This window comes from Fukomys damarensis, unplaced genomic scaffold (genome assembly GCF_012274545.1).
Source record: "Fukomys damarensis isolate Sample0158 unplaced genomic scaffold, DMR_v1.0_HiC HiC_scaffold_39, whole genome shotgun sequence".
Taxonomy (NCBI): domain Eukaryota; kingdom Metazoa; phylum Chordata; class Mammalia; order Rodentia; family Bathyergidae; genus Fukomys; species Fukomys damarensis.
The window spans coordinates 29,980,473-30,007,197 of record NW_022900951.1 but is presented as its reverse complement, the minus strand read 5'-3'; the positions used below and the strand labels follow the sequence as shown (position 1 = coordinate 30,007,197).

At 35.0% G+C, this 26,725-nt stretch overlaps 1 protein-coding gene across 1 annotated transcript in view; it reads left to right on the top strand.

The window, feature by feature from the left end:
* Window positions 1–25,795, top strand: part of Tmem47 (transmembrane protein 47) — a 163,788-nt gene extending 137,993 nt beyond the window's left edge. Inside the window, exons 3-4 of the mRNA XM_033760469.1 lie at window positions 15,291–15,528; window positions 23,314–25,795. Of these exons, the coding sequence (XP_033616360.1) occupies window positions 15,291–15,528; window positions 23,314–23,492 (417 nt within the window). The 3' untranslated portion in view covers window positions 23,493–25,795. The remainder of the gene's footprint in view (window positions 1–15,290; window positions 15,529–23,313) is intronic.
* Window positions 25,796–26,725: the final 930 nt, after the last annotated feature.

Genomic DNA, 26,725 nt, shown 5'->3' with positions numbered 1-26,725 from the left:
GCCCGTCCCCGCCGCGGGACCCCGCTCCCCTCCCTGGTCCCCAAACCTAAAGCGACGTCCCGCCCTCTCCCTCTCCCTCTGCCCTGGCCGGCTCCCTACCCCTCCGCTCTGGAGTAACACGGGTGCTATTTTGGGTGACTTATTTAAGGCAGAGAACCAAGTGGCTGTGTAAAAATGTGAACGCTTTCCACACCCCTGTGTAAAAAGATGCAGGCAAAAAACGACCTGACCCCACCAAGACGTGTGGGTTCTCTGGTCGGTTTTCCCCTCTTCCTCGTCTTCTCGCAGAGAGGTGTTTGCCTGACTACCACTCAGAGCCCGTTTCTTCCTGTTCGACTTCAACCTTCACCGGTTTTTCCCCAAAGAATTTCGATTTGAGTTTTATTTCTTTAAATTTCGAGATGGTATGTCGAGCTGGGAGAGACAGGCTCGATTTCCTTTCCTTTTTTGGTGACTCCGTCGTGGATTCCTTCTTTCTCTCCACTGTGAGAAACTCCTCTCTCTCTCCCCCATACCTTTCTTTCCATTCTCCTTGAGCTACACGCAGTTGCCTGGAAAGTTGTGCTTTAATCAGAGAGCACTGAAAGCTGCAAAGGGACAGGATAGGAAGGTGGAGTAGAAGGTGGCAACCGGGGATACCAGGCCCAGGAGACTTTAAGGCTTTATTGCCTCCCAGAACCTCTAGCTGCCTTCCCGCGGCGTCCTAACTAGGAGAAATGGCCAACTTTCCTTTTCTTGCAGCAAACTCTTCCTTTCTAATTTTGATTCTCCTGCTGCTGTTGTCCGCGCGGAGAAAGCAGGATAAAGCGAGAAAACCTGCCAGTAATTTTTCTACACGCACGCACGCACACACACACAACACACGCGCGCGCGCGCACACACACACACACACACACACACACACTCAACTGAGAAACTCATTAAATTCGTTCTTGACAGTTTCATATCTTCTCTGAGACTATTTATAAAGCTTTACTGGAACCGTTTCAAGTTCCAATAAAGTTGGAGTAGCACAAAAATCTGATCTTCCTTTGTCTTTTGTTTCATGTTATAAGACAGATTAGTTTACTTGGTTAGGTTCCTTCCATAAATTTAATTTTGTATTTACAGAAGGCTTTCTCTTTGTTATTACCTCAGAATTCCCATTGAAGGCTTTCGTCTTTGTTGATTAATTCACTGTGCAGGGGACTGGTTGGCAGCAAGAGGTCAACATTTAGGGTCTTTTAATTCTTTCAAGGTTGGTTGTTTACAACTAAAGATAAAATAAACCGGCAAAATGCCTTTCTTCAGTAACCAGGGGATCCAAATAAACTTTGGAGAAAATATCTTTTCTTTTCCCTCTTCAATAGAAATGGAAATTTATGTAGGAATGCCAGCTTAGGCATGTCTCCTTAGCAACGTGAATCTTTTGCCCCTTTCTCTCTGCCTCCTGCAATAATAGCCCTGTGATTGCATAAAGACTTTAGATAGGTTAGAGAATCCAGCTTCAATTCCCTTTTGCTTTGCAGGCCGTTATCCTTTTCTCACAGAAAGGAATTCAAGGAATGGGTGGAAGCCAGATCAAGTTTGTTTGAGCAGTATGCAGTGTTTGCTAATCTTTCCTTAATTGCCTTCGTACTCATTTATTTCAGCTTTTCCCTCTCTAAGCAAAGAAATAGACACAAGATTAATGTGAATTTAGTGGTAATAGAACTCTTGCAAAGTAAAAATCAAAAGCAGGCAGTTTCTGCCCCACTCCCCGGGCTTTATTCTACCCTCTTGAGTATACTCAGACCTCAACATTTACATCTGTTTGGGTTCCTGAAAATCAGTTTTAGCCTTAGTTTGCTTAAAAAATAGTTTTCAGCCCAGAAAAAGTAGTAGATGATTTTGTTAGAGACTGTCTGAAACAAGTTCTGGACTTTATGTAGTAGCAGTTACTTTTGCTCCTTCTTGGTTGAGAGGTGGGGGAGGGGTGAAGGAAAAAGAAATAAAATGTGGAAAATTGCTCTGTGTCTCCATTTACTTAATGTTGCTTTCTTAAAATGTTCTGTGGACTTGAAGCTCCTGTCCACCAGTGTATTGAAAGAAAGCGGGGACGCCTGAATCAAAACCAGCAATGCTTTTCTCGCCTGTTCCAAAAGGCAGGCAGCTCTTTTCAGTCTGTTTGCTGTATAGAGTGGCAGAAGGCAGGGAGGGAAATGTCTTCTCTAAAGATTTTAAGAGATCCACTTCAGTGTCTCTTGAAATGAATTACCTTGGGAAGAACCAAAATGGACAGTTTTACTGAAGGCCCTTCACCAAGATCTTCATGGCTTAATTAAAAACCTTTGTCTTAATTAAAACTGCCACGAAGAGGCAAGCTTGTATACAGACGGAAAATTTCTGGAATGTTTCTTTTGACAACAGTATGTTGTAGTTAGGCCCAGTTTCTACTGAAACTTTTGCCTGAGCCATTATTTTCAAACTTTAATTTTAAGTTTAGTACCAAATATGCATCGTTTGCTGTTTATAACCTGTTTTACAGTCTTAAGCAAAGGCAGAACCTTGCTTCTTGTGTCCTGGTGTATTAAAGGTGGAATCAGCACTCCTAGGAAGGAACATACTCTGTTTGTCAGTCAGTTGAAACGCTTTTCTCTGGTGTCCCAATTCAGTGTATGGGGACAGTGCAGGCACTCATCTTAAATTGCATTTAAACACACACACACACACACACACACACACAAATAAGAAAACAACTAATTGACTGTCATCCTTGAGAGGACAGGGGGAAAAATTATGCTTGCTAGGAAGTTTACAATATGCTGTACTTATGGCTGCCAGCCACAAAATTCCTTTCGAAGGATGATTGTCCCCAGTGTTGTTTTGGGTGGCCTTTTAATAAATCCTAAATCTTATTCAAAGGAGTAGTAAAGTTTTAGGCTTCTGCCTGCTCGTGTTTAGTTTTGATAACTTTTTTTATAGAATACAGTTAGGATTTCACAGACATAACATAAAAGAATCTTTAGAGCTAATAGGATGGCTCAAGCGTGTATAGAACGCTGGCACCTTCTAAACCCACCATCAAGTGGACTGTGTAATTCAGTGATGTTACATTTCTTTTTTAAATTAATAAATACGTAATTATTTCATATAAAGCAGAGTGATTTTGATGTCTGTGTGATTTATTGACTCAGCAAAAAGGAGGGCCATAGTGATAGCCAAGGAACACATTTTACTGACAGTAATTTGGATATATGACAAGTGCATTTATTCATCTTTCCATCTTCAACGTACTTGATCAAATAGTGCCTTTTAAAGGAATATTATTAACATCATTCATGTACTTCCCTAAAAATAGCTGCATTTGTAACATGAATCAGTGGTGGTTTTGAAATGGCACTCCACCGTATGCAAGTAACAGGTGAATGTTATTATTTCCAGTTGGCACGCACTTCTTTTATGAATGCTAATTTTACATGTAGCTATTTTTTTAAATTTTAGCATAAAATCCACTTTTAAAGGAATTTATAAGAAAATCTATCTTAGGTGGTAATTTAAGATAAACAGAGCTGTCTGAACACCTGCAATTCTTAGAAACTCTGAAATACAATGAGTCTGAGTTCAGACACATATCATCTGTACCTATTCTGAGTCTGTACGTTAAAACAGAAACCAAATGTCATTGAAAAGCTGCACAAAATAATTTGTTCCAGGAAAGATTCAGCTTGTTGCTTGAAATGAGTTGATATCGATGCATGTTTACGAACAGCTCAGCAGCTGGAAACCACTAGAGTTAATCTTCTGGCTTCCTCTAAAGGAGTAAGTATAGGAAAAATGCAATTTTGTTCAACCTATCTTATATACCATAGGTGCATAGAAAATGATCAGTATCAGTTAGCACCAAACTGTTTTCAACTAATAAAGCAGAGAAAACCGAGTATAACTTAACTTCGAGACCTTCATGATGACTTCTTTTAGTATCTTATAGAATTTCAAGTTTCCCTGATTTTCTTTTACAAAGAACATTTTAATTTGTGGGCAAATAAAATTTCTCTTTTGCTCACATTCATAGAAGGATCATAATCTCCAGGGAGCCACTTAACCTGTCTCTTGCAGCAAAGGGATCTGATGGGTGCGTGAAAAGCCTGGCCTTCAATAAAACATTTCAAATAAAACAGAAACAAACAAAAGAATATCTCAAGCAATAGATTTTACCTGCTGTCAAGAATACATCTTAGTCATTTCCTTTGTTTCTGTTTAACAGTAAGACTGCTAAGAGAGACCATAAATACAGCCAGGGCTACTAAATATATTAGTGAAAATGTTGAACACAACAAACTTCTATATGAACTATGGTAAATTTTAACAATCCTCTGGCATGGCGGATTAGTATTATGGAGAAAACGTGAGATTTTGAATTCTAACTGACCAGAATTTAGCCACTTTAGCAATCATGTGACCTCGTACAACACAATGCTTTCAAGTGGATTGTCATGAGGATTAAATATGTGAAACATTTTTTTCATATTACACATTATAAGGACAAATGCAAAATGATTTTTTTTTCAGTAAAGGACTATTTTTTCAAAATTCCAAAGCAATAGAATTTATGTGTGGCATAATGAAATCCTTGATTAATTTCAATTTTAAATAGTGATATGTTACCTAGCATTTAATAATGCTCTTGATGTGTTGTGATTACAAAAGTATTATCTAGTAGCTACATTTTATCCTGTGTAATTACTGAACAAATGCCTCAGTTATTCCCAATATCATAGTAAACTTGGAAGATAGTGAATGTCATCTTATATATTATTCAGAAGAGCAGGGAATTTTGTAAATTTACAGAAGTCTCAATTAATTGGTGGTAGAGACAGCTTTTTAATAAGACTTTTCCCATTACTAATGCTGGGATATTAACTGGGCCAAAATTTAATGGTGTAAAATAACCATTTGATTATATTCATAGATTGTATGGGTCTGGAATTTAGATAGCCAGCAATTGAGATATTTGGAAATGTAGTATTCTTTTCTAGATGGTTTTATTCAGAGATTTGGCACCTTCGTGGGAATAGCTGGGAAGCTGGTCGCAGCTGGAACTGTGGCTGGAGTGTCTACAGGTGGTCTTTCTAGGATGGTACTTTCAAGATAATTTGACTTCTTACAGGATGAGTGGTTTCCCCAGAAAACTAGCCTCTCTAGTGAAATAGCCTGGGAAGTCACATGTCTACATGTCTCTGCTAGCACATTCTGTTCATTATGCAGAAGGCCTGTGGCCATCTCAGATTCAAGAGGAGGAGAAGAGGACACTACCTTTTGATGTAGTGTACCATCTGACAGAGACTAGCTGCACATCTACACTTTGTTGCCTCTGGAGCCCAAAGACAACTACATGGCTTCTGTATTTTTTTTTCTTTTATTGAGTTTATTGGTACATTTTAGGTATACAGTGCAGTTACACTCATTATTGGGATCTTGTACCTTTACATGACAGGTGGTCTTGGTTCTCATTTTTCCCCTTGTCCCTGCCCTCCTTTCACCCTAGCTTCTGTATTTAAAAACTCCCCTCAGACCAACACAAGGGTTTAGTGATTGGTCACTTGTATGATGTCACTTTAGATTTAAGATGAAATGGACTGAAGAAACTAACCTATGCACAAATACAGAGGTATAGATGTATAGACAGCTGGCTTCTTTCATTATCTTTGGTTTGTAATTTCAGATGACCAAGGTTCAAAGTGATTAGGAATCTGAACTGTAGATTGTTACTCCATCTCTTATGGTGACATTTTCGTCTTTTTTTTAAGGAAAATTTTGAATGCATGTGATGAGATTCTTGGTACATGGACACTAATGTGTTAAAATTCCGGACAGGAGCCATGTTTTGCAGTACCAGAGAGGAATTTGAGTCGCAGAATTGTTTTTGTTTTCTTCCGTTTTGTTTGTTTGAATAACAGTTCTCTTGATAATTGTCATATATTGCATTGCAAAATCATAACACATGTACAGTGGAAATGATTTTTAAAATAATCTAGTCAAATAATTTATTGCATCAACAAGGAAAGGGGGCATAATACCACGTTAAAGACTCACTAGAGAAATTGCACTCAGCCATAGTATTTTTGCAGGGTTGCTTTTCAGAAGTTTCTCTTGGTGTTTGAAGGACTGTTGAATACTATAACATGGAATTTGGGGTAGAGAGGTTCAGGACTACATGTGAAAGAGATACTTACATTTCGTAAGTTTTTTTTTATTATCCATGATTTGATTTCATATATGTTGAATTTAAAGTCTTCAAAGAGGTACAAATACAATCACATGTTCATAAATCAGTTCTATTTTTGATGTTTAGTATATCAGATTTAAAATTTATCACGGTTAGTCCTTTACAATTGTCTATGAGGTACTTTAAAACAGCAACTTATTTTAAGTTGCAAAATAATCCCACAAGTATGTGGAAACCAGCTATGTAAGTTTCTTGAATTGATTAAATGAATATAAATTTTCATTTGACATCGTACTACATTCTGGCTTTATTAAAGATAAATTAATTTATCAAAAGATTTTTCTTGAACCACAATTTCAATTTTACGAGGCAAAAAAAATACTTACAGATAAATCTTACCAATCTTTATGAATTATTGGATCATCTTCCTTGAAAATTAGACAAGTACATGTTTTCTTAAATTTTTTGCTGCTAGGTTTATGTAGGATTCAGGGAGCACTAGGAGATCATCAATTTTCTATTGTATTCTAAACTTGTTTTAGGCACTAAGACTCCCATTCAAACAATACAAGATCCCAATGATGAATGTAACTGTACTGTATACTTAAAAAGTACCAATAAATTCAATAAAAAAGAAAAAAATACAACAATGAAATATCCATTGTCTCCAAAATAACCAGGAAAAAATAAGTGGATCATGTTGGTTTCTATAGGTTTACTTAGCTGTTGTGAAGTTTAAAATGATAGCTTAATGAGCCATGTTTCAAAAGATAATGTCACTAATATTGGTGCTGTTTGTTTTAAAATAGAAGTTAGACTACTGAATTAAATTTTGTTTTGTTTTGTCTTGCTAGGTAGTTCAGGCTTGCCTCGAATTTGTAGTGCTGGGATTGCAGGCGTGCACCACCACACCTGGCTCAATGAATTAGGTATTTTCTTTACAGAAAAGTACCTGCCCAAATTTAAATTTTTATCAGAAAGGATTTTATTATTTTCTTTCTGTCATGTTCAAGATCCCTAAACCAATATTCACCAAAACATTGCCACGGTGCTCTGGGAATAAAATCTAGAGTGTATTCCTAGTGCCGCCATGTGACCCAAAAAGAGATAGAAATGACTTCACTCCATTTGTCCATCTTCTCACAAATATCTAGTAAGTTAACTGCATTGAAAAATTGATTTTCTAGCAAAGGGTAAACATGATCCTGGTACAAAGTCAGACAGTCAGTGTGAAGTTCTGTGGTAAGAGGTGATAATGAGGTGAGGGAAACAAATGGTGTCTTTTAAGTAAATTGAATAAATGTCCAAGGTGCTGGCAATGAGGTAATAAAAGTTGTGCTTCTGTAGAGGCTTTATAAGGAGCTGGCAGGAATACTAACGTTCCGATTTTGTCCTTTCATATTTACTAAGAGGGTGTCTTACTATTGTTTGTAGGTGGCTGTCTGGCTATTTTCTTTCTCCTCTTTCATTATTATTAGTTGTCCTAAGCCCATCACAAACGATTTGTTGTTGCTTAGAATAAGGTCATCAGCTCCTACTGGCATGAGATTTCTTCCTGTTTTTCCAAATAACCAACTTTTATAAATTGTAGCTTTCTTTGGATTTTTCAAAGAGTATAAAAGAAACAATCTTTCGTATTTGTTTTCACATTAAAAGTGTTAATTTTGATATCATTTGTTTGAAAAAGGAGTTGATCCTTTTAATTACTGAAATTAGAATCTGAATTCTTCTTTTGGCTGTGTTGTGTCTGTATCGTGGAGTAATGGAAAATGTCTGAATGCAGTTTAGCTAAGACAACAAAGTTTAAACTGCCTCAGTCATAGTTTGTCTACTTCATTTGCCACATGCAGACTAACTTTTAAAAACTTAAATATATCCTTCCAGGGCAGGGGATTTAGCTCAGTGGTGCCGCTGCCTGCCTCGCAAGCGCAAGGTCTTGAGTTCGATCTCTGGTACCAGAAAAAAAGAAAAACAAAAAAGTAAATATATTCTTCTGGAGGTACTCTGTTAACTCTACAGTTACCTTCCTTTTACAAAAAATAACAGCACAGCCGGGGATTCAGCTCAGTGGTTTCGCTGCCTGCCTCACAAGCGCGCAAGGATCCGAGTTCAATCCCCGGTACCAAAAAAAAAAAAAAAAAAAAAAAAAAAAAAAAAAAAAACAGCACTGATTTGATTCGTTTTTCATATATAAGAACATATTTTTTCTTTCCAAACTAATGTATAATTCATCTTAAAATAAAATCTTAGGTTACATTTGATGAAAATAATTAAATGCCACAACTTATAACAAAGTGGGCTAGTTGAGAAAAAGACATCATCTTCAGTGAAGAGATGGATAACTTGAGGGATATGAGTTTTAAATTTTATTTAGTAACTCAGCATTTTTTTTCCTCTTAAATAAATACCGTCCTAATATTTTCAGTTTCTGAAATTGTAAAGGGATTCAAAGTACTAACATAGCTTTTAAGTTTTCACCAATATAACTAAATTAAACTGAAATGTGTTGCTATTAACATGTCCAACAAATGAATAAAGATATTTAGAAGAACTGCATGTTTCCTGGGAATGAGTGAATTGGTCCTGTTTGTTTTAGTGAATTAGGGAGAATTTGTGTCTACTTTAAAGTGTTGCCAAAATGATTGATAAAAGCACTGTTTTAGGTTGGCTGGTGAGTGATTTAGATTGCATTTGAGGTTATAATTTTAAGTAATTTCCTTTCAGGGGCTTCAAAGATGAAAATACATCTTCCATATCTGGAAATTTGAGTGTGATTATAAAGTGTTTTAAAACATGCCTTTTAATTTTTAAAAATTATAGAAAGTTGGCAGTCATCTATGAAGCCTACCTACTTTGGGGACTATTCCCCACCCAAACAGGGAGACATATGTGTGAGGTTAAAAATCTATTTCTTCATTGCTTTTTAATTATATCTAATTTCCTAAAAAGTAGCAGTGTGCAGGGATTTGCAATTAGTAGAACTAATCACAATATGAAATAATACCTACAGAGGAAAATAAATTAGCCAATATTTGATAAATGAAAGGTTTGAAAATGAATGGAGAAGGAGATAGACTTTAGGCACTGATGTACACCGATCTCCAAAGTGTGGGAAATGTATCCTCATTGAAATTTTGCTTTTCCTGAAAATTTTAAGTGAATTTTGACTGTGAATTGCCTAAGGGAAAGAGAAGTCTCCAATTGGGCAATTATAATGTGGACTACATAATTTTCATAATGCAGTAGCAATTCCAGACCGGTCTCCCATATTATACTGCTGAAGTAAGTCAGCATGATTATGAAGAATAATAAAGCATTTACAGACCCTGGAAACTCTGATGCCAGCTAATAAGAATACCTTGAAAGAGGACTCAAATTTGTTTCCTGAGTTGCATATTAATGTTTGACTTGATGTTATAATGCAGAGACTACCTGATTTTTTAAGTGTCTTACTGTAGGGCAAAAAGGAGTATGCATGTGTATTTTCTGCTATGGAAAGCACTAATAGAGAAACAGATGGCTTACCTTTATCCTTGGCTTTTCTAGGTTCATTGCAAATGCCCCCAGTGTTATAGTATCGTTTTACCAAGGTGCTTTTGCAGGGACCTGCCATGTACATAATACGGTAACTTCATTTCCGGTTTGGTTTCCAGATGCAAAATGTGCTGACCTCCATCTCAGCCTTCACCAGCATGTAGACCAAAGATGAACTCTACAGCCTCAAAAATGATTAACACCTGATCTCTCACATCTTAGAAAACAAATTCAGATTTCTTTTTTTTAAATTAGTATGTGTTTGCAGTACATAACGATTATCTTGGGGAACTGGAACATGTTCCTAATACATCTTAATTCTTTATTTCATTCCCTACCCTTTCCCTCCCTCCTGGTTCCTTCCAGCTCTTGGTCTTCTTCCCATTCTCAGAAGCTATATTTTCATCGTTTTTTTTCCTGTACTACTATGTCATAAAGAAAGATAAACTTGAGGCATTTATAGGTAAATGGATGCAACTTGAGACCATAATATTCAGTGAAATAAGTCAGACACCAAATTTTAAATATCATGTGGTTTGCTTATATGAGAAATTTAAATGTTTGTCTATCTCTGTCTATATCTCTGGGGGGAGGGAGAGAGAACAAAATAGAAGACAGATAAATAGGAATTAGGGAGATTTTTTTTTCAAATGGACAGGGGAACAAGAGATGGAGATTGGGGGAGATAAAGGCAATGAAAAAAAAAACAATTGAGGGGAACGAATTCAGATTTCTAATCAGCTGACCCACCAGTGAACAATGGCAAGTTTCAATTGCTCCTAGTCCTGCTGTTTTATAAACGGCACCATGACCATTGATGTTCTGCAGGGCTGGTTTATATTCACTGCTTCTCTGCAGTATCAGTAAATCATTTATAGAAATGTTGAAGACTAATGTGGAGTGATAAATCTAAGGTTTCTTAACACTTCATTTGACTAAATACTGTAAGGAATTAATTGGACAACTAAGATTGATACAAAAATTAACAGATTATGATAATTTTAAACTATATGACTTTTGAAGAAATGAGGCTGAAAACAGAATTTTATGACATTTTAATCTGAAAACACTGAATATGGATAGCAAGCACTTGTGGCATGCTAACCTTAAAGGAAAAACCATTAGGGTACAGATATGTTTTCTGGCCATTTATTATAATATTACTGTAACATTGCCCAAATTGCCAAATATAATAAAATATTTTATATGTGTACGTTGTTGCAAAACCTAGTATTGGATCAGTTGAGAAGCACATGTCTATCTGTATAAATACAAAGCTCAGCCTACTATCTTAATAGTCATTACTGGATATCTGTACAAGTTTTTCACTTTTTTAATTCCTTATATCCTAGTTTCTTTCAATCTACACATTTCCTGACTTGAGCTCCCCCTCAGCCAACTTTAATGTTTGAACAATGGATTCTGGTCGTTTAGTGATAAAGAAGTGATGTCACAAGCACTGCTCTCAGCCCCATTGCTTACAGTAGCCATATCTAAGCAAACATTTTGCTCAACTGGTCAGTTACATCAAGTTTTGGTTTCAGGCCAGTGGCCTGAGTGAATCCTTCCAAGTGAGTATGACGACAATAATTCAAAACCTTGGCATCCCTCACTAGGGATACAGTCTCAGTATTCTAGTCTAAGCCCCGGCTTCCAGCCAGGACCCTGGCATTCATGGTCCATTTCTAGTCTCTCTTGAAAAATAAAACAGCTTTTCTGTTTGAATAGATCTAGCTCTTGTTGTGGACCAAAGGAAAGGGTAGCAGGATCACAGCAAAGATGACCCTGATGAATCTCTTTGCTTGTTGACTTCGCATGTACAATGACTTTCTCATTGGCCATAACGTCAATTCTAAAAATAAATACAGAACGTTTAATAGAAACCCCAAAACTGCTTGCGTACATCTGCTTTTTAGAAGTATTTGCTGTGGTGCAAGAAGGTTCTTTTCCTATTTAGACTCCAGTCCCTTTTAGTAAAATTCATTCTTATGCCTTCTATTATTGTATTTTTATTGATTTTTCTCTATAAAGTCAAGTATAACTTCAGAGGAAATGAAACATTATGTGACATTGCTATTTTTTTTTTTTTTTGCTGTTTTTATTGCTATTTCGGGCAAGGATCACTTTGTACTCTATATTTATCAAATTGGCTTTATTATAAAAGACCTTTACCTAGGACAAATGTTGATCTTTAAAAGTTAGATGTAGAGAGCCGGGTGCGGTGGCGTACACCTGTAATCCCAGCACTCGGGAGGCTGAGGCAGGAAGATCGCTGTGAGTTCGAGACCAGCCTGGGCTACATAGTGAGTTCCAGGTCAGTCTCAACTACATAGTGAGACCCTGTCTCAAAAAAAACAAACCAAAACAAAACAAAAAAACAAACAAACAAAAAATAAAAGTTAGATGTAAAAGGTAGATGAGAGATCACCAACAAATTAGCCGTAAAGTTAAAACCAGCCTACCACTTGCTTTTGTAGATAAAGATGTATTGGAACACAACCATACCCATTCATTTCCGTATTGTCTGTAGCTATCTGCATACTACATAGCCGAGTTGAGTACGTACAACATATAGAGTGACCTAGAAAGGGAAAAATATTTACTATTAGGGTTTCTGTAGAGAAAATTTGCATATTTTTATCTATCTTTAAAAACACAAGCAACTCTATGTATTTTATCTGTTCTTTAAGGACATTTGAGACATAGAAGTGTGATTAAAATCAATCCCTGTTTGATTTTTGTTTGCAAATGAAAATAGACATTTGTGTGGCATTTTATGCATACTGAGTTATGTGAAAAGCTTAGGAAAAAAATTGCAGTTTTATTTTAAGACGTTTTTATATGAATGACACAATGCCATAAGCCTTGTTATATTTATTTTTATCTTGATTTGAACAAAGCCAATACTAAAACATTGTTTTGTTTTGTTTTTGTTTTTGGGTTTGTTTGTTTGATTGTTTGGTTATTTGAGACAGGGTGTCACTATGTAGTTGAGACTGACCTAGAACTCCCTATGTAGCCCAGGCTGGTCTCGAACTCACAGTGATCCTCCTGCTTCAGCCTCCCAAGTGCTGGGATTACAGGAGTGCGCCACCACACCCGGCCCAAAAAATTCTTATTTATAGAAAATAATTTGGGAAAGTTGTTAAAAAGTAATACTCATTTCATAAAAATAATAGTCCAACTAGAGAGTATCTAGCATAGAATATCTTAACCAAACCTTCCAAGATCTTCATTGATGGATGGATTTTGTTCTTTTCTTTGAACCTTATATCCTTTGATATAATTAAACTTTGATATATTTTTATTCAGAAATTTCAACTTACACACAAGTTTTCAGAAGGATTTCCATCATGTTGAATAATGTGCTATGAATAAACTTTTCCAAAGAAATTTAGAGACTTCCAAGTGTAAGAATTATTCTATTGGCTTTTTAATTCAAAGCTCCGTGCTGGTAGGGAATAAAAAGCCATAGTATGGCTGTACTTTTAACTTCTACTTGAAAGCCAGGTATACTTTTGTTTGAAGTTACATGGCTTTGATACAAATAGATGGCATAAAAATGCTCTCTACTCTCTTGAGATTCATCTTTATATTTTAAGAAGTTCAGATTTGTTCTATTTTCACCTTATTTATTTGTTTCCTGATTGCTGTGCAATTTCTAGTTGAGTGCCCTTGAAATAAGCAGAATTTCTTAGGAGGACGCTGGAGGCAGCAATATACACGTACAAAGAAATGAAAATCTTGGAGGTTCCTCTGCTCATCCTTTATCCTTTGGCAGCCAAAAATGCTGTTTGGAGGCTTTCTAGAGGGATTATTTTCGAGGGAAGAAGCATCATCACGAGTCCTGAACTTCGCATACAGTGTATTGCAATTTAACAATAGTGATGATGTGGGAAAAAACGGAAACTCTTCTACATTGCTGGTGATAATGTAATCTACTACTACCACCACGGATGTCAGTCCTCAAAAAACTCAAGCTAGAAACTCTACTTTGATCCAGCTCTATGTCTCCTGCCTGGATCTTTTCCCAAAAGAGTTAGTCATCGTAGTACAGTGATGCATGCATACCCATGTTTATGGCAGCACAATTCGCAATGGCTAAATTACAGAAACAGCCTAGATACCCATCAACAGATGGGCAGATAAGAAAAGGTGATATACATTAGAGTATTACTCAGCCATAAAGGAGGATACATTTGAATCATTTGTAGGAAAATGCATGGATCTTGAGACTAATGTTACCTGAAATACATCAGGCACAAAAGGTCAAGTATTGCGTGGTTTCTCGTACACGAGAAACCCAAAATATATTAAAAAAGCAAAATAAAGGAGAGATAATAGGAAGTAGTGAGTAGCTGTTTGCAGATGAGGAAGGAAACCTAAGGAAAGGGGAGAGAGGGAGGATAGGGAGGGAAAAGAGATAAAAAAATGGTTACGATTAGGCTAGTTTTCTGTCACACCATGACCATATCTTTATTGTATGAAAAATGTCAGCTACATTCATTAAGGTTTATTTTTTACTGTGTGAGATGTGGTTTTGACATATCCCATTTACAGAGGCTTTCACACAGCAAGTGGTCAGTATAGGCTTGCTGTATGCAGAGGATGAACAACCATTTAGCATCCATCCTGACTCTGTGGGCGTACTTAATTTCAGAAACCATTCCTGTGGTGGTAAACCCAGCAGTAAGACAAGAGTAAAATGAAAGTGAGGAGGAAAAACTAAACAGCAACAAAGCCTTCTGAAGCTAATTGGCAGGGGATTGTTTTAGTGGTGGAGAGGAGATAAATAAAAACTTGGGGAATTTTTATGAGGTGAAGGAAGGCTTTCCAAGGAGGAACAGCAATAAAAAGAATGTACTACGCACTACCACACACAGCAACATGGGTGGATTTCAGATCTTTAAAAGCCAAACGCAAAGAGTTAATGTTGATTTTTAACAGGCAAAACTAAACAAATCCATAGTGGTGTGATACATATTGTCAGTAACAGAAGTGAGAGAGTAGTTATTCAGTGGGAGTGGCATAAAGAAACTTTTTGGTGATGGAACTGTATCTGAGATTTTAATCCAAATGATGCTTGCATAGATTTATATCAGATCTTTAAAAGCCAAACGCAAAGAGTTAATGTTGATTTTTAACAGGCAAAACTAAACAAATCCATAGTGGTGTGATACATATTGTCAGTAACAGAAGTGAGAGAGTAGTTATTCAGTGGGAGTGGCATAAAGAAACTTTTTGGTGATGGAACTGTATCTGAGATTTTAATCCAAATGATGCTTGCATAGATTTATAAATTCACAATATGTATATATATAGGTCACAGAGGGGACACTTGATTTAACATGAATGCTTAATAGAGTACTTGGAAGAAAAGCGTGACAAACCCATCATCTCAAAGCTCTCTGCTGAGCTTAGCGTAGGAGCCGTTTCTGAATAAGAACATTAATATTAATTTTTGTTGCAAAACATTTCAAAGCCCAAAGGATGCTTAGCGTGCATTAAAATCACATCTCTTGAGCTGCAGCCAGCTGAAGGTTGCTGAGCACAGTTCTGTTGATTCTTTGAGGACTTACTGCTTAAAAGCAATGCCTTTGTTTTTTTTGTTTGTTTGTTTGTTTTTTGTTTTGTTTTGTTTTGTTTTTGTTTTGTTTTCTTTCCAGATTGGCAGATTGCTACTCTGGCCTTACTCTTGGGTGGTGCAGCCATCATTCTCATTGCATTCCTGGTGGGTTTGATTTCTATCTGCGTGGGATCTCGAAGGCGCTTCTACAGACCTGTTGCTGTTATGCTTTTTGCAGCAGGTAAATACTTTTCATTACTTTCGAATCAGTATTAAAGTTTCCTGACTCTTTCTACCATCCTCCCTTCTCATGCAGAAGCAGTATGTATTTGGAACCTTGCATAAAAATTTCTAATATTTGAAGATAATTTGTCTGAAGGTTATCATAATACCCGTTTTCAGCATGTTGAGCATTTCACAGAACACAGTGGCAATTTCCAAACTTTTAACTAAAACACGAAAAAATAATACTTCTTGACAGGACTCTCACTTTTGGAATTGTAGCAGATGTATTTACTAACAATCTTTTTATGCAATCAGTTCTTTCAACTTTCTACTGCCCTCTTGTTAATCTTAAAGCAACATCATTGTTTCTGACATGAAACTGGAAAACAAAATTCCAAAATGTCTACTCTTAAGGACATACATCTCTTTGGAAATAAATGTTATGCTGGAAAAGCACGACATATAAATTGAACAATCAGACAAGTTAATTTTATGAGGTCAATTGTATGTTTGTTAATTTAACAACCATCATTCTGTGAAGCATAGCTTGAATTGAAATATCTACCAAGGTAAACTAAAAGAGTTATGTATAAAATAAGCAGCTAATGGACTAAAAGTCCAGTACATTATTTGATATGAGTTTTAATTTTAATTTGTAAAGGTACCCTTGAATATATTACTCTTTTTTAGGTAAGTTGAAATATTCTGTGGTGCCTTCAATTTACTCCGTCAGTCATATCTGATTTGAAGTCTGCAAAATAAGCCCCTGTGACTGTCAATAATGAAGACACTGACAGAAACATCTAGGCTGTTAGATGGATTTTTAAAAGCTTTTTAACGGATGGAACAGATAAAATTTCTTAGGATTTGAGAGATCGTTTGATCGAAAAATATGAAATCCAAAGTGTTCTGCTGCCCCCTGCTGTTTTATGTTTATCTTCTTATACCTATGAAGACTGGTCAGAACAATAGGTATAATGAAATTGAATATCCAAAGTGCTGAAGGAATCCAGAAGTACATCTAATTCAGATTTGAGTGACTTGTTCAAGATCATATAGTGGGTACTGGCAAACCGGAGGCTGGGAGCTGACTAAACTAAATCTTAAACTAGTGTTTTATTCACTACTGTCTCTCTTCTACATTCATTGAACTATTTCTTGAGTGCCTATTATGAACTAAATTTTGCCTTAAGATACCTATAAAACTGACCGAAGTATTACTACAGATATTTCCTAACAGACTAAAAAGCATGATTACAGAAAATACTTTGAAGTCTTACACAGTGACCGTAGTATCATTATTGCTCTCATAAGTAATACAAGTCTCTATTCCGAATGATTTAGTACATGAAGACTCCCCTAAAGATTCATTGTAGTTCTCTGATTTACTTTCAGTTCAATTCAAAGATTTATCGCAGCTCTTTTTTCTATTTCAGAATGAAAAAATTTAGATATTTCAATTGTAGTATATCTTTGCAGCTAGGATTTACTAATGTAATAAATAGATAATCTATTGTAATAATATTTCTTGATAAATTTTTCCCAATGATATATGAGTCTTTAAAATTGGAGCTCTGCTTGAAGTAATTTCTAGAATACATAGACATTTTTCACTTTAGAATTAGAGATAGTTTAGTCATTTATTATAAATACTCAATTTTATTATTCATACTATTCCATTTAGAGTTTACCATACTTTATAATGGCAAATGTAGAATTTATAAATTCATTGTTGATACCATCTATTATAAGCATGTTTAGAAAAATGTTTTAGAAATGTTATAAAAATTATATTTTCTAAGTGTAGAAATTTTTTTTAAATAAATAGTCGATATAACAGAAAATATATTGTAAATGAACATAATATTAAAGTAATGGATTTGGCCAAAATAAAGATTTTGATTTAGCTCTCGCTACCACATATATTAGTAAATCATAAAATAACAAAGGAAATCTCTGCAGCAAAATTCATATTGTATTGCTGTACCAACTGACACCAAAAATGAACATTATACTCTACATTTTAAATATGTACATGGGCTGAGATTTAATTTGACTTCTTCTCATTTGACACTATGATTATGAAAGTTTGTTTTGAAGTAAGCAACAGTTTAGTGTTTGCTTTATATATAAACAAGATAAAAACTCCACTGGTTATTTGTAACATGTCATGAAAACATTTCTCTCTCCTATTTGCAAAAGTCATTTAAGAGTTGGCTATCGCTGATTTTGGGAAATGATATTAACTACACACAATAACCTCTTATTGACTTGGGCTTACTCATGGAAAAGTTGGAAAATCTGACTATTGGAATGATGCTAGCTAGTTATCCTTGCCTATGTTGCTTACCTTTTAGTAACTATTCAAGCAGTTGGTTTGTCTCACTTTTAATTTGCTTTAGTGATCTTTTATAAATACATATTTGCAGCTAGTTTTACCTTTTATTTATAACTTTTTCTACTTGAAAACAGTTGTCGTTTCTCTTTTTCTCAAGACACATTTTTTCAAAATAACACCAACCTTGTGACAATAAGCAATATATTGGTGTTTACATTTCATTTCTTCTGTTGAAACATGCAGTACATAAATTGAAACCAGGCACCACTACCACTTGGAAACATCTCTATTGAGAACTCCATCCTGCCTTAATTCAGTACCATGTGCTGTACTTCGTACTCACAGGCACTCAGTAAATAGTTTCTGAATGAATGATAGATGACTAAAGCATGTGGCTTACAATCTGGTGGGGAATAACATGCATGTAAACAACTAAGTCTAATTCCGGTTTTTAAAATCTGTTTCTGTTATTGAGGCTTATGAATCAGCATGTTTTATGTGATCACATAGCTAGGACCAAAACAGTTAAAAAATGGTTATCAAAATGATTTTAAATTAAAAAAATATTTTATTCATTTATTTAACAAATTTTAGGCACCTCCATTTTGCAAGTATATAATATCTTGATGTTAGATAAGAACTTCTGAGGGTTTTATTGAAAACTAAGGACTAAATCCATAAAGACAGCTAGAGAGATTTGAAAGATTTTATCTCCTCTTTTGTTTGAAGTCTTGCATTTGGGATGGGCTTGTTATCTGCTTTAACAGTTGCTAGCAGAGCTATGAGCTAGCCACCATTACACATCATGTCAACCATTGTCCTACTTTTAATAACTCTCACGCTCCAGTCCTGGAAGTCAAGATTTCATAATCAGATTTCATCTATAATAATCATGCTGATAATAGTAATTTAGCAGCTACCATATGCCACAGTGTTGAACACATATAATAAACTGTTTCTGATAAAACAATCTTAACATTACTCTAATGTATCAATGAATAAATAGATTCAGATAGGTAAAGTAATTTCCCCACATTATCCAACTAGTAAGTTGGAGCGCCAGTGTTTAAATTCAGAACATCTAAGCTGACTTGAAAGCCTAAGTGAACATTCACGACTCATCTTTCCTTGGGTGCCTATTACATACGGAAAAACCAGAGAAGTATCAGCTTTGATTTTGAATTCACCTGCCAGCTGCGTACTACAGTTAGAATACATCCTGTAACTCTTGGTGCGCTCCATCTCTCAGGAGCAGCACCTGAAGGAAGTCAGCAACCCGATGTCATAAAAACCACAGACTGATCAGTGCAGCATGACTGAACACAGTACATAATGAAAGCTATGTATACTTTCTGTGGAGTTTACTCCAGCACATTTCTTTTTGTGTCACTGACAGTGACAGGCAAGATGTGATAAGATTCTGATAAATGGCATTCAGCTCTCTGCAGGAAAGACTTGGTGAAATTACAGATATTTTCTCTTTCTTGGTTATCTTCTTTTATTGTCTAGTTTTGAACTGGCTGCAGATTGTTTTTATACTCCACAGGTATTTAGGATGAGAGTTTCATTTCTTCCCCCAAGGCCTTTAATATAAATTACGAAAATTATCACTTTTCTAATTTAAATTTTATTAGCACAGTCCTCATTTATTATACAGCATTATTAAAGATGGTTCAATTTGTTATATCTGTGAAAAACTTCCTGTATGTGATTATTTATCTGGAGTGGTGTTTTTTTAAAAGCTCCTTCAATGTATTTTCGTCTCATAATTGTGTTTCATGAGAGACTTGTGTTTTGCACACCTTGTTACCATCCTGTGAGTTACAGTGAGATAGCTAGAGACTGATCATTCTTTTTCACCTATAGTGTCTTAGGCATCACTTTACACAGGAACCTATGCACTACGTGACCCTCAAGGGGCCTGTGCTTTTGTGTACTCCTCCCCGTGTGTGGTCTGTGTTACACACAAACAGGTGAGGCTTGTTTCTGAAATACCAATCTGGACTTGTTATGTAACACTTTAGTTTTCACATAAACAGTCTCTGAGACAAGGAATCAAGTATAGATATTTTATTTGGGAGATAAAAGAAGGGGTGTGGTAAGGGGTATGGAACATGAGATAGGATTCAGAAGGCAGCCAATAAAGGGTACATTTTTTTACTTGAAAGCAGAAAAATTTGGCAATTAATTTTCCTCTAGAAACTCTGGAAACCTAGAACACATACTACAAGAGTATCTCCTAAGACTGGCCAGTTCACAAAAGAAGCAATATAATATTTGTAGAATATAATTCAGATTAGTTATTTCTTCTCTGCTCAAAATCTTCTACCAACCGCTTGTCAAACTTACAATAAAACCAAGGTCCCTAATGATTCTCAAGGTTGTCCATGAGAGCTTCTGCTGGCCCTTGCAAAGCTTTACTCTTCCTTTCCACTCTCTGTACTGCAACCCCAACATTTCCCCTGCTCCCCAGATGTCCCCTGGGTCAGGAGCTGGGCACTACCTGTGTCCTCCTGCTGGAATGCTCACTCTGGACTACTCTAACCTACACCTGCATTTCATTCTGGACTTAGGTCTGTACTCAAATGTCTTTTCTCCAGAGGGGCCTTTCCCCATCATTAATCTGAAAGAGCAGCCCTCATTCCCCTGCTCCTGCTTTCTTAGATTTTCGAGTCTCTTAGCAGTACCTACCATTGTATTCAGCATTTATTTACTAATGGACTGCCTATCTATGAGAAGAGCAACTTTTTCCCCTTTGTTACCAAGGATGTCTTAAATTGTGTCACTTCTGAAACACTGAAATATTCATTGAATGGATTTATATGTTGAATAAGTAAATTAATGACTATACCTAACTCACATTCCTTCTTCAGTCATAATCATATCCTGGAAAGATCATCCACGATTTCACTCACAGCCAGAATATAGAAACCCAAAGAGAGAAATGCCTTTTATAGTTTAATCATGCTTCTAAACGTGGCATTTCTTTTTGTTGGTCATGGTTATCACTTAGTGGCTAGAAACAGATGAAATACAGGTTTTATCATGTCCGCTCAGTTGAGTCCTAACAATGACCTCAAACTTGTTCTAAGACTTCTAAGCTAAAAATTATGTGATTTCTATTTTGGATGTCAAGGGATTTTCTTGTTACGTGAGCTTATTCATCCATCCATCCATTGTCAGAAGTAACATGGGAGTGTAGTAGGCCAGGGAAAATATAGAGCTATATGGAAAAGTTATATGCAATAATTTTATCAGGTTCCAGAGAGATCTTTTGTTCCCTAGTCAGATTCTTACAGAAAGTAACAAACTTGAGGAATCATGCCTTCAAGAACTTGCTGTTGCTCATCAGTATTATGTCAGAGATAGATGATTGTTATGTAGACTATTACATATGTTAATCATGTTAAAACATGATCCTTTATAGGTGCTCAGAATAGATGAGAGTATGTCTTAATTAAAACAAAGTTCCAGTTGCTATCCATTCTATTGTGCTTTTTAAAAAGTTTAATAAATTTTATTACAACTGCATATGTGTATATTTTAACCCTGTCACAGTTTTTTTCCTATTCCTTGATTGTTCACATCTTTGTTCTTGAACTTCAGGAGGTTACAGTATTTTGAAGATGAATTAATCATTTTAATGAAAAATATCATTGGCTCAAAAGTAATTTTGGCTTTGTGTTGTTAGTGCTCAGTTCTACTATTGTAATGCGGACAGAGCATAAATGAATAAGCATGGCTGTGTTTCAATAAAATATTTTGATTTCAAAACAAGCTACACAGCAGATTTAGTAGTTTGCCAACAAGTTTTCCTATTTCTTGTGGGTTTATGCTTCATGGAGTAAGAGGCAGATACATCCTATAAGTTCTTTCAATTGATTTAGATAAAATGCAAATTATATAATAACAGATCCGATAGGAAGTTATGGATTGAACAAGTGATATCATTTCTTGTTGTAAACCAGTGTCTCCCACTTACAAATATCCACAGCATATATACAGTCTAATTTTAGATGGTTAAGAAAAAATAAAGCTCTTTTTCCTTCCCTTCCTGAATATTTGGTTTGTTTTATTTTATTAAACATGACTCATTACTTTCTCATTTAATCCTGACTGGGAATCAAGATCTAACTTTAAACTAAGAATTATATTCTGTGCTTTGTTGGTTTTTCAGTACTATTATTTCCTATGCCTTCACTGAGTTAACTTTTTGAAAGTAGGTGGGAAATAGATATGTAAATATCCTCTGTTACTTCTAACAGAAAGAGAGTAGTTGTAGCAAATGACTCAAGTTGATCCTTCTTTATGGCGAAGTAGTACTCCATTGTATATAAATACCACTATCCATTCATTTGTTGACGGACATTTTGACTCACTGGTTGACCAGTTTAATCAGTAAAAGTGAATTTATTTTTGTTGTATTTTCGCTTTTATTAATACGTGTTTGCAGTGCATAATGATTGCATTCACTGTAGGAGATTTGTACATTTTGCTTCAATTTCCTTCTTTTTCCCTCCCCCTCCATCTCCCTTTTATTTTTTCAAGCATCAGGTTCATTTATTTATCTTAAAAGAACTTATATAGTAAATTATCATATATGAAATCCCCTTCTTCACAAATGGGAATTCATTCTCTAACCTCTAGCACCTGTAAATATTGCTTTCTATAGAATGGGCATCTTTGTACATGTGATTAAATTAAAGATATTGTTGGAGTACTACTCTTGGCATTAAAAAGGATAAACTTAAATCATTTGTAAGAAAATAGATGCAACTTGAGACCATAATGTTAAGGAAAGTAATTCATACACACAAGTTTAAATATCACATAGTTTCTCTTCAATGAAAACCTATCTATCTAAAGTATAAAATAGAGACAATGAGAAAAAAGGAAAAGAGAAAAAGATATTGTAATCCAGTGCAGATTGCAATCTGAATGTGTACCTTGACTTAGTACAATCGTCTTACATGTTCTATATGTTCATTGACCTGTTAGTCTGGTTTTCAGTAAAAGTGGATTTAAATTCCCCAGTTACTCAGGCACAACAAGAACAAGGATTTGTTTGCATTGACATCATTGTCAGGCATCTATTTATGGGTTTTGTGTAGTAGAACCATTTAGCTTAACTAATACTAGTAGTCATTATAGTTGATAATTGTATATGTGTTCATAAGTTGAGTTACTACTTTGTATCTTTATATAAAGTGCTAATTATTTCATTAAATACTGATTCACTAATTATTAATAGAATAATTCTCACCATATTATGAAAGAATGTTTAATCAAAAAAATTGTTAACATTTCAAAGGATACCATCTAAAATAAGCAATATTTTAAATTTTTTGGCTTTTGATTAAAAAGTTATCCTTATATGTATATATTTATGTATATATGTATATATTTATGTTGTTTTACTTCCTGTACACAACATATTCTAATTTTGATTTGTTTTTCTTCTAGTTGTTTTACAGGTTTGCAGCCTGGTCCTTTACCCAATCAAGTTCATTGAAACTGTGAGCTTGAAAATTTACCATGAGTTCAACTGGGGTTATGGTCTGGCCTGGGGTGCAACTATATTTTCATTTGGGGGAGCCATCCTTTACTGCCTGAACCCTAAGAACTATGAAGATTACTACTAATACTGAGTGTCAAATTAAAAAAATAAAAAAGCAAAAGCAAAAGCAACCATCTAACAAAAGAATTACATGTGCATCTTTTCTGTTTTCTAAAACACATGTGGAGCATTCAGCAGTTTGCTCATTCGATTTAATACCCTTTGCCTTTTGGCTGTCAATATCATAACCAGCTTTTACATGCATTTTAGGGACCTGCACAAATTAAGAGAGCTGATTAGACATAGGCAAATGCTTCAAACTTCCAATATGTTCGTGTCATTTTTCTTGACAAGTGAAGGGTCTATATGACAGCAACTATTGTGAGAAACTAGTTGGAATGAAAATTGCCTGAATCTCATATTGCCTGCAGGGGAGCAGCTGCATAAGCAGCATTTAGAAGTTCCTTTGCTCTGATAAGGATGCCATTGTTAAATCCTGCATCACCTATGTTTTCCACCCAATGACTACATTGGTTGTTGGTAATTGAGTGAGTTCTTGAAAAGCGAATTGCCCTTTGGCATCTTATGGGTGTTGCAGATATATCTGGTTAATGGTACACATTCCACTTTCAAGAATATTTTTTTAATAGGAGGCTATGTTTTGGCAATCAGCATCTCCCTTGAAAGAAAGTCCAGACTTGGAGACATGAGCTTTTCATTATATGCTTAGAAATTGTGCCTCAGACTTGCTAGAAGGGGAGAAAACTGAGGATCTCTGCTTTCCCTGGGGCAATCAGAAAGAAACATGCATGAGTTGCTTTTGTACCCTTTAAATCATTTATCAAACATTGCAGCAAACAACTGTGCTTATGTAACAAACTTAAATATTTTTTATAGAAGGTGAATCATTAGTGTAAATGGTAATTTGTTCCCTAACCCTGCACATGCATTTACCAATTACATATAAAATTAATATTTGCTCTTGTGAAGTGGTTTGAACACTAACCTTGTACACATTAAGAGGCTTAGATTGGTTCTCACATTCATTTACCATATAAAAGTACATATACTTTAAGGCTTTTGCTCTATGTTCTCTACTGTTTCACTGGAAAGTATTAATAGAATTGCCTAAGAAGAAAAATTAAAATGGTGTTAATATGCGAATTAATGATTGTTCCATAAGCACTGTAGTTCAAAAGAAAGTAGCAATTAGGATGATCACTTTGTGTAAAATTCATTAAAATAGAAGGCTGCTATATTTTGCAAGTATTTTAAATGTCTTCGTTTTTTAAAAATAGCGATAGATTTATATAAATGTCTCAATGTCTTGGTAGAGGAATATAATTCATTTAGTTATCACCTGGTCCTCTGGAACTAACTAATGGGCTGATTTGTGCACACAATTATGATGGATTTATGTTGAGGAAATCATTTACTCACTGTTCCAAGGGAAGAAAATATCAATAATAAGTTTGCAGCTAATCTCACACGGCAAACTTGTATCAAACATGTTTAATATACAAATTTGGATAGTTTAATTATAAACCTATTTTTATATAAAATATACAATTCTAATATAAAAGTTATAAATAATTATTTTTCTTAAAGACACTACAACAGTATGTTCTGATTTGACCCTCTTGCAGAAAGCAGCATTGGAAAAATAAAACATGTCTATTTATTATTATACTACAAAAACCATTGCAAGCAGGACCACATCGTGAATATTTAATAATTTTCTTTGCCTCCAAGAGCAGATTTCTGCTTCTAACTTGTCTTAAAATGGTTGCCAAAACCAACAGCCCCCACCCAACAAAACTATTTTATTATTCAAATGCCAAAAAAAGTCACTTATATGGTGAATTTTCTACAGAATAAAAAAAGTAAATATGAAGTACCAGGCCTATTCTCATTTTGGTAATGATAGACAAATGTATATCCTAGAGAGAAACCTCTATAAACGTGTGTGATTCTGTAAAGAATCATAAGAAACTATGAATGGAAGTGTTCCAGAAAGATGCTATTATTGTAGAATATTTGGAAGCGATCTTCCTGAGGAATAGTAAAATCTGGGGCAAACTCACTTGAAGTTAATTGCATATTTTCAAAACAGCATAAGAAAATATTTGGACTTTGGTTATTAAAGACACTTGTGTGAACATCTCTTTATTCCGAATAGTGGAAGAACAGTACTTTGGTGCTGGAATCAGTGAGATACCTTCCTTGGACCCAGTGGAGGATGCAGTGTGCTATTAGACCAATATCGTGATCTTACCAAGTTTTCATTCTCTGTCAGTATGACAAAGTGGAGAATGATGATATCAATATGTCGAGGCACACATATTTGCAGTTTACTGAAAAGATTTCTTCTATAACTTTTCCCTTCCCAGTTGAAGAGCCAGCCCTGTGCTACATTTCTACCATCACAAGTTGCTCATCCAATATACTATTTTTGTCTGTCAGAATAAACACAAGTGAAGTTTGGCCTACGTTGATATGTTTCTGCAGCTTTAGGTGTGTTTCATGTTTTCTTAAGCAAAATTGCTAACCACAACTCATTGTTTATTTTAGAGAGTATATGGCATAGCATAAAAGTACTCAGCAGGGCTAGTTATTCGGATTTCTTGCACAAGTATTTAGCTTTTTGTAAGTTCAACATGTAAATTTTAAAGACATAAATATAGAGAGACCTATGTGTTTGAAATATAAATGATATATATGGATTAGCATGTACCTGTATATTATTAAAATGCGATAAACTGATTGGTAAGTGATGTTTAATTGTATGGCTAGCAATGTAATTTATTCAGACTGTATTTTTGTACAGAGCAGCGCACACTAACCTATGCCTCTGTGTCCTCTTTAATGCCTAAAACTGTGCCTAGAAATTTCATCTGTCTTAAAAATAAAATATAATTCATGCTGTTTATGCTATTAATTTCTCTATTGCTATTCTATATTTATTACTTCTGAATATATGACATGTTCACTACTTAAATATGAATTTATGGTATCCTGGTTACTTTTTTGAACAATCATCTGGGGGAAACCTATTTATCACTGCAGTGACTCTGAGTTTGCAGTTTCATGATCAGTTCTTCATTTCATGATTTTTGTAGTTGACATGAAATTATCTATGTGGAAAAATAAAAATAAAAGTGGTTTCACTGATGTGATTTGACTTTGTGTCTTCTCTATTGTGTAAATCCTTTAGCCAAGACTTTTAAATTACATGTCTTCAATTTATTTTCTTCTTTAAAGTATATATAATTTAGGAAACAGCTTAATATTACATGTTTTTCATGAGTGTTTTTTCTT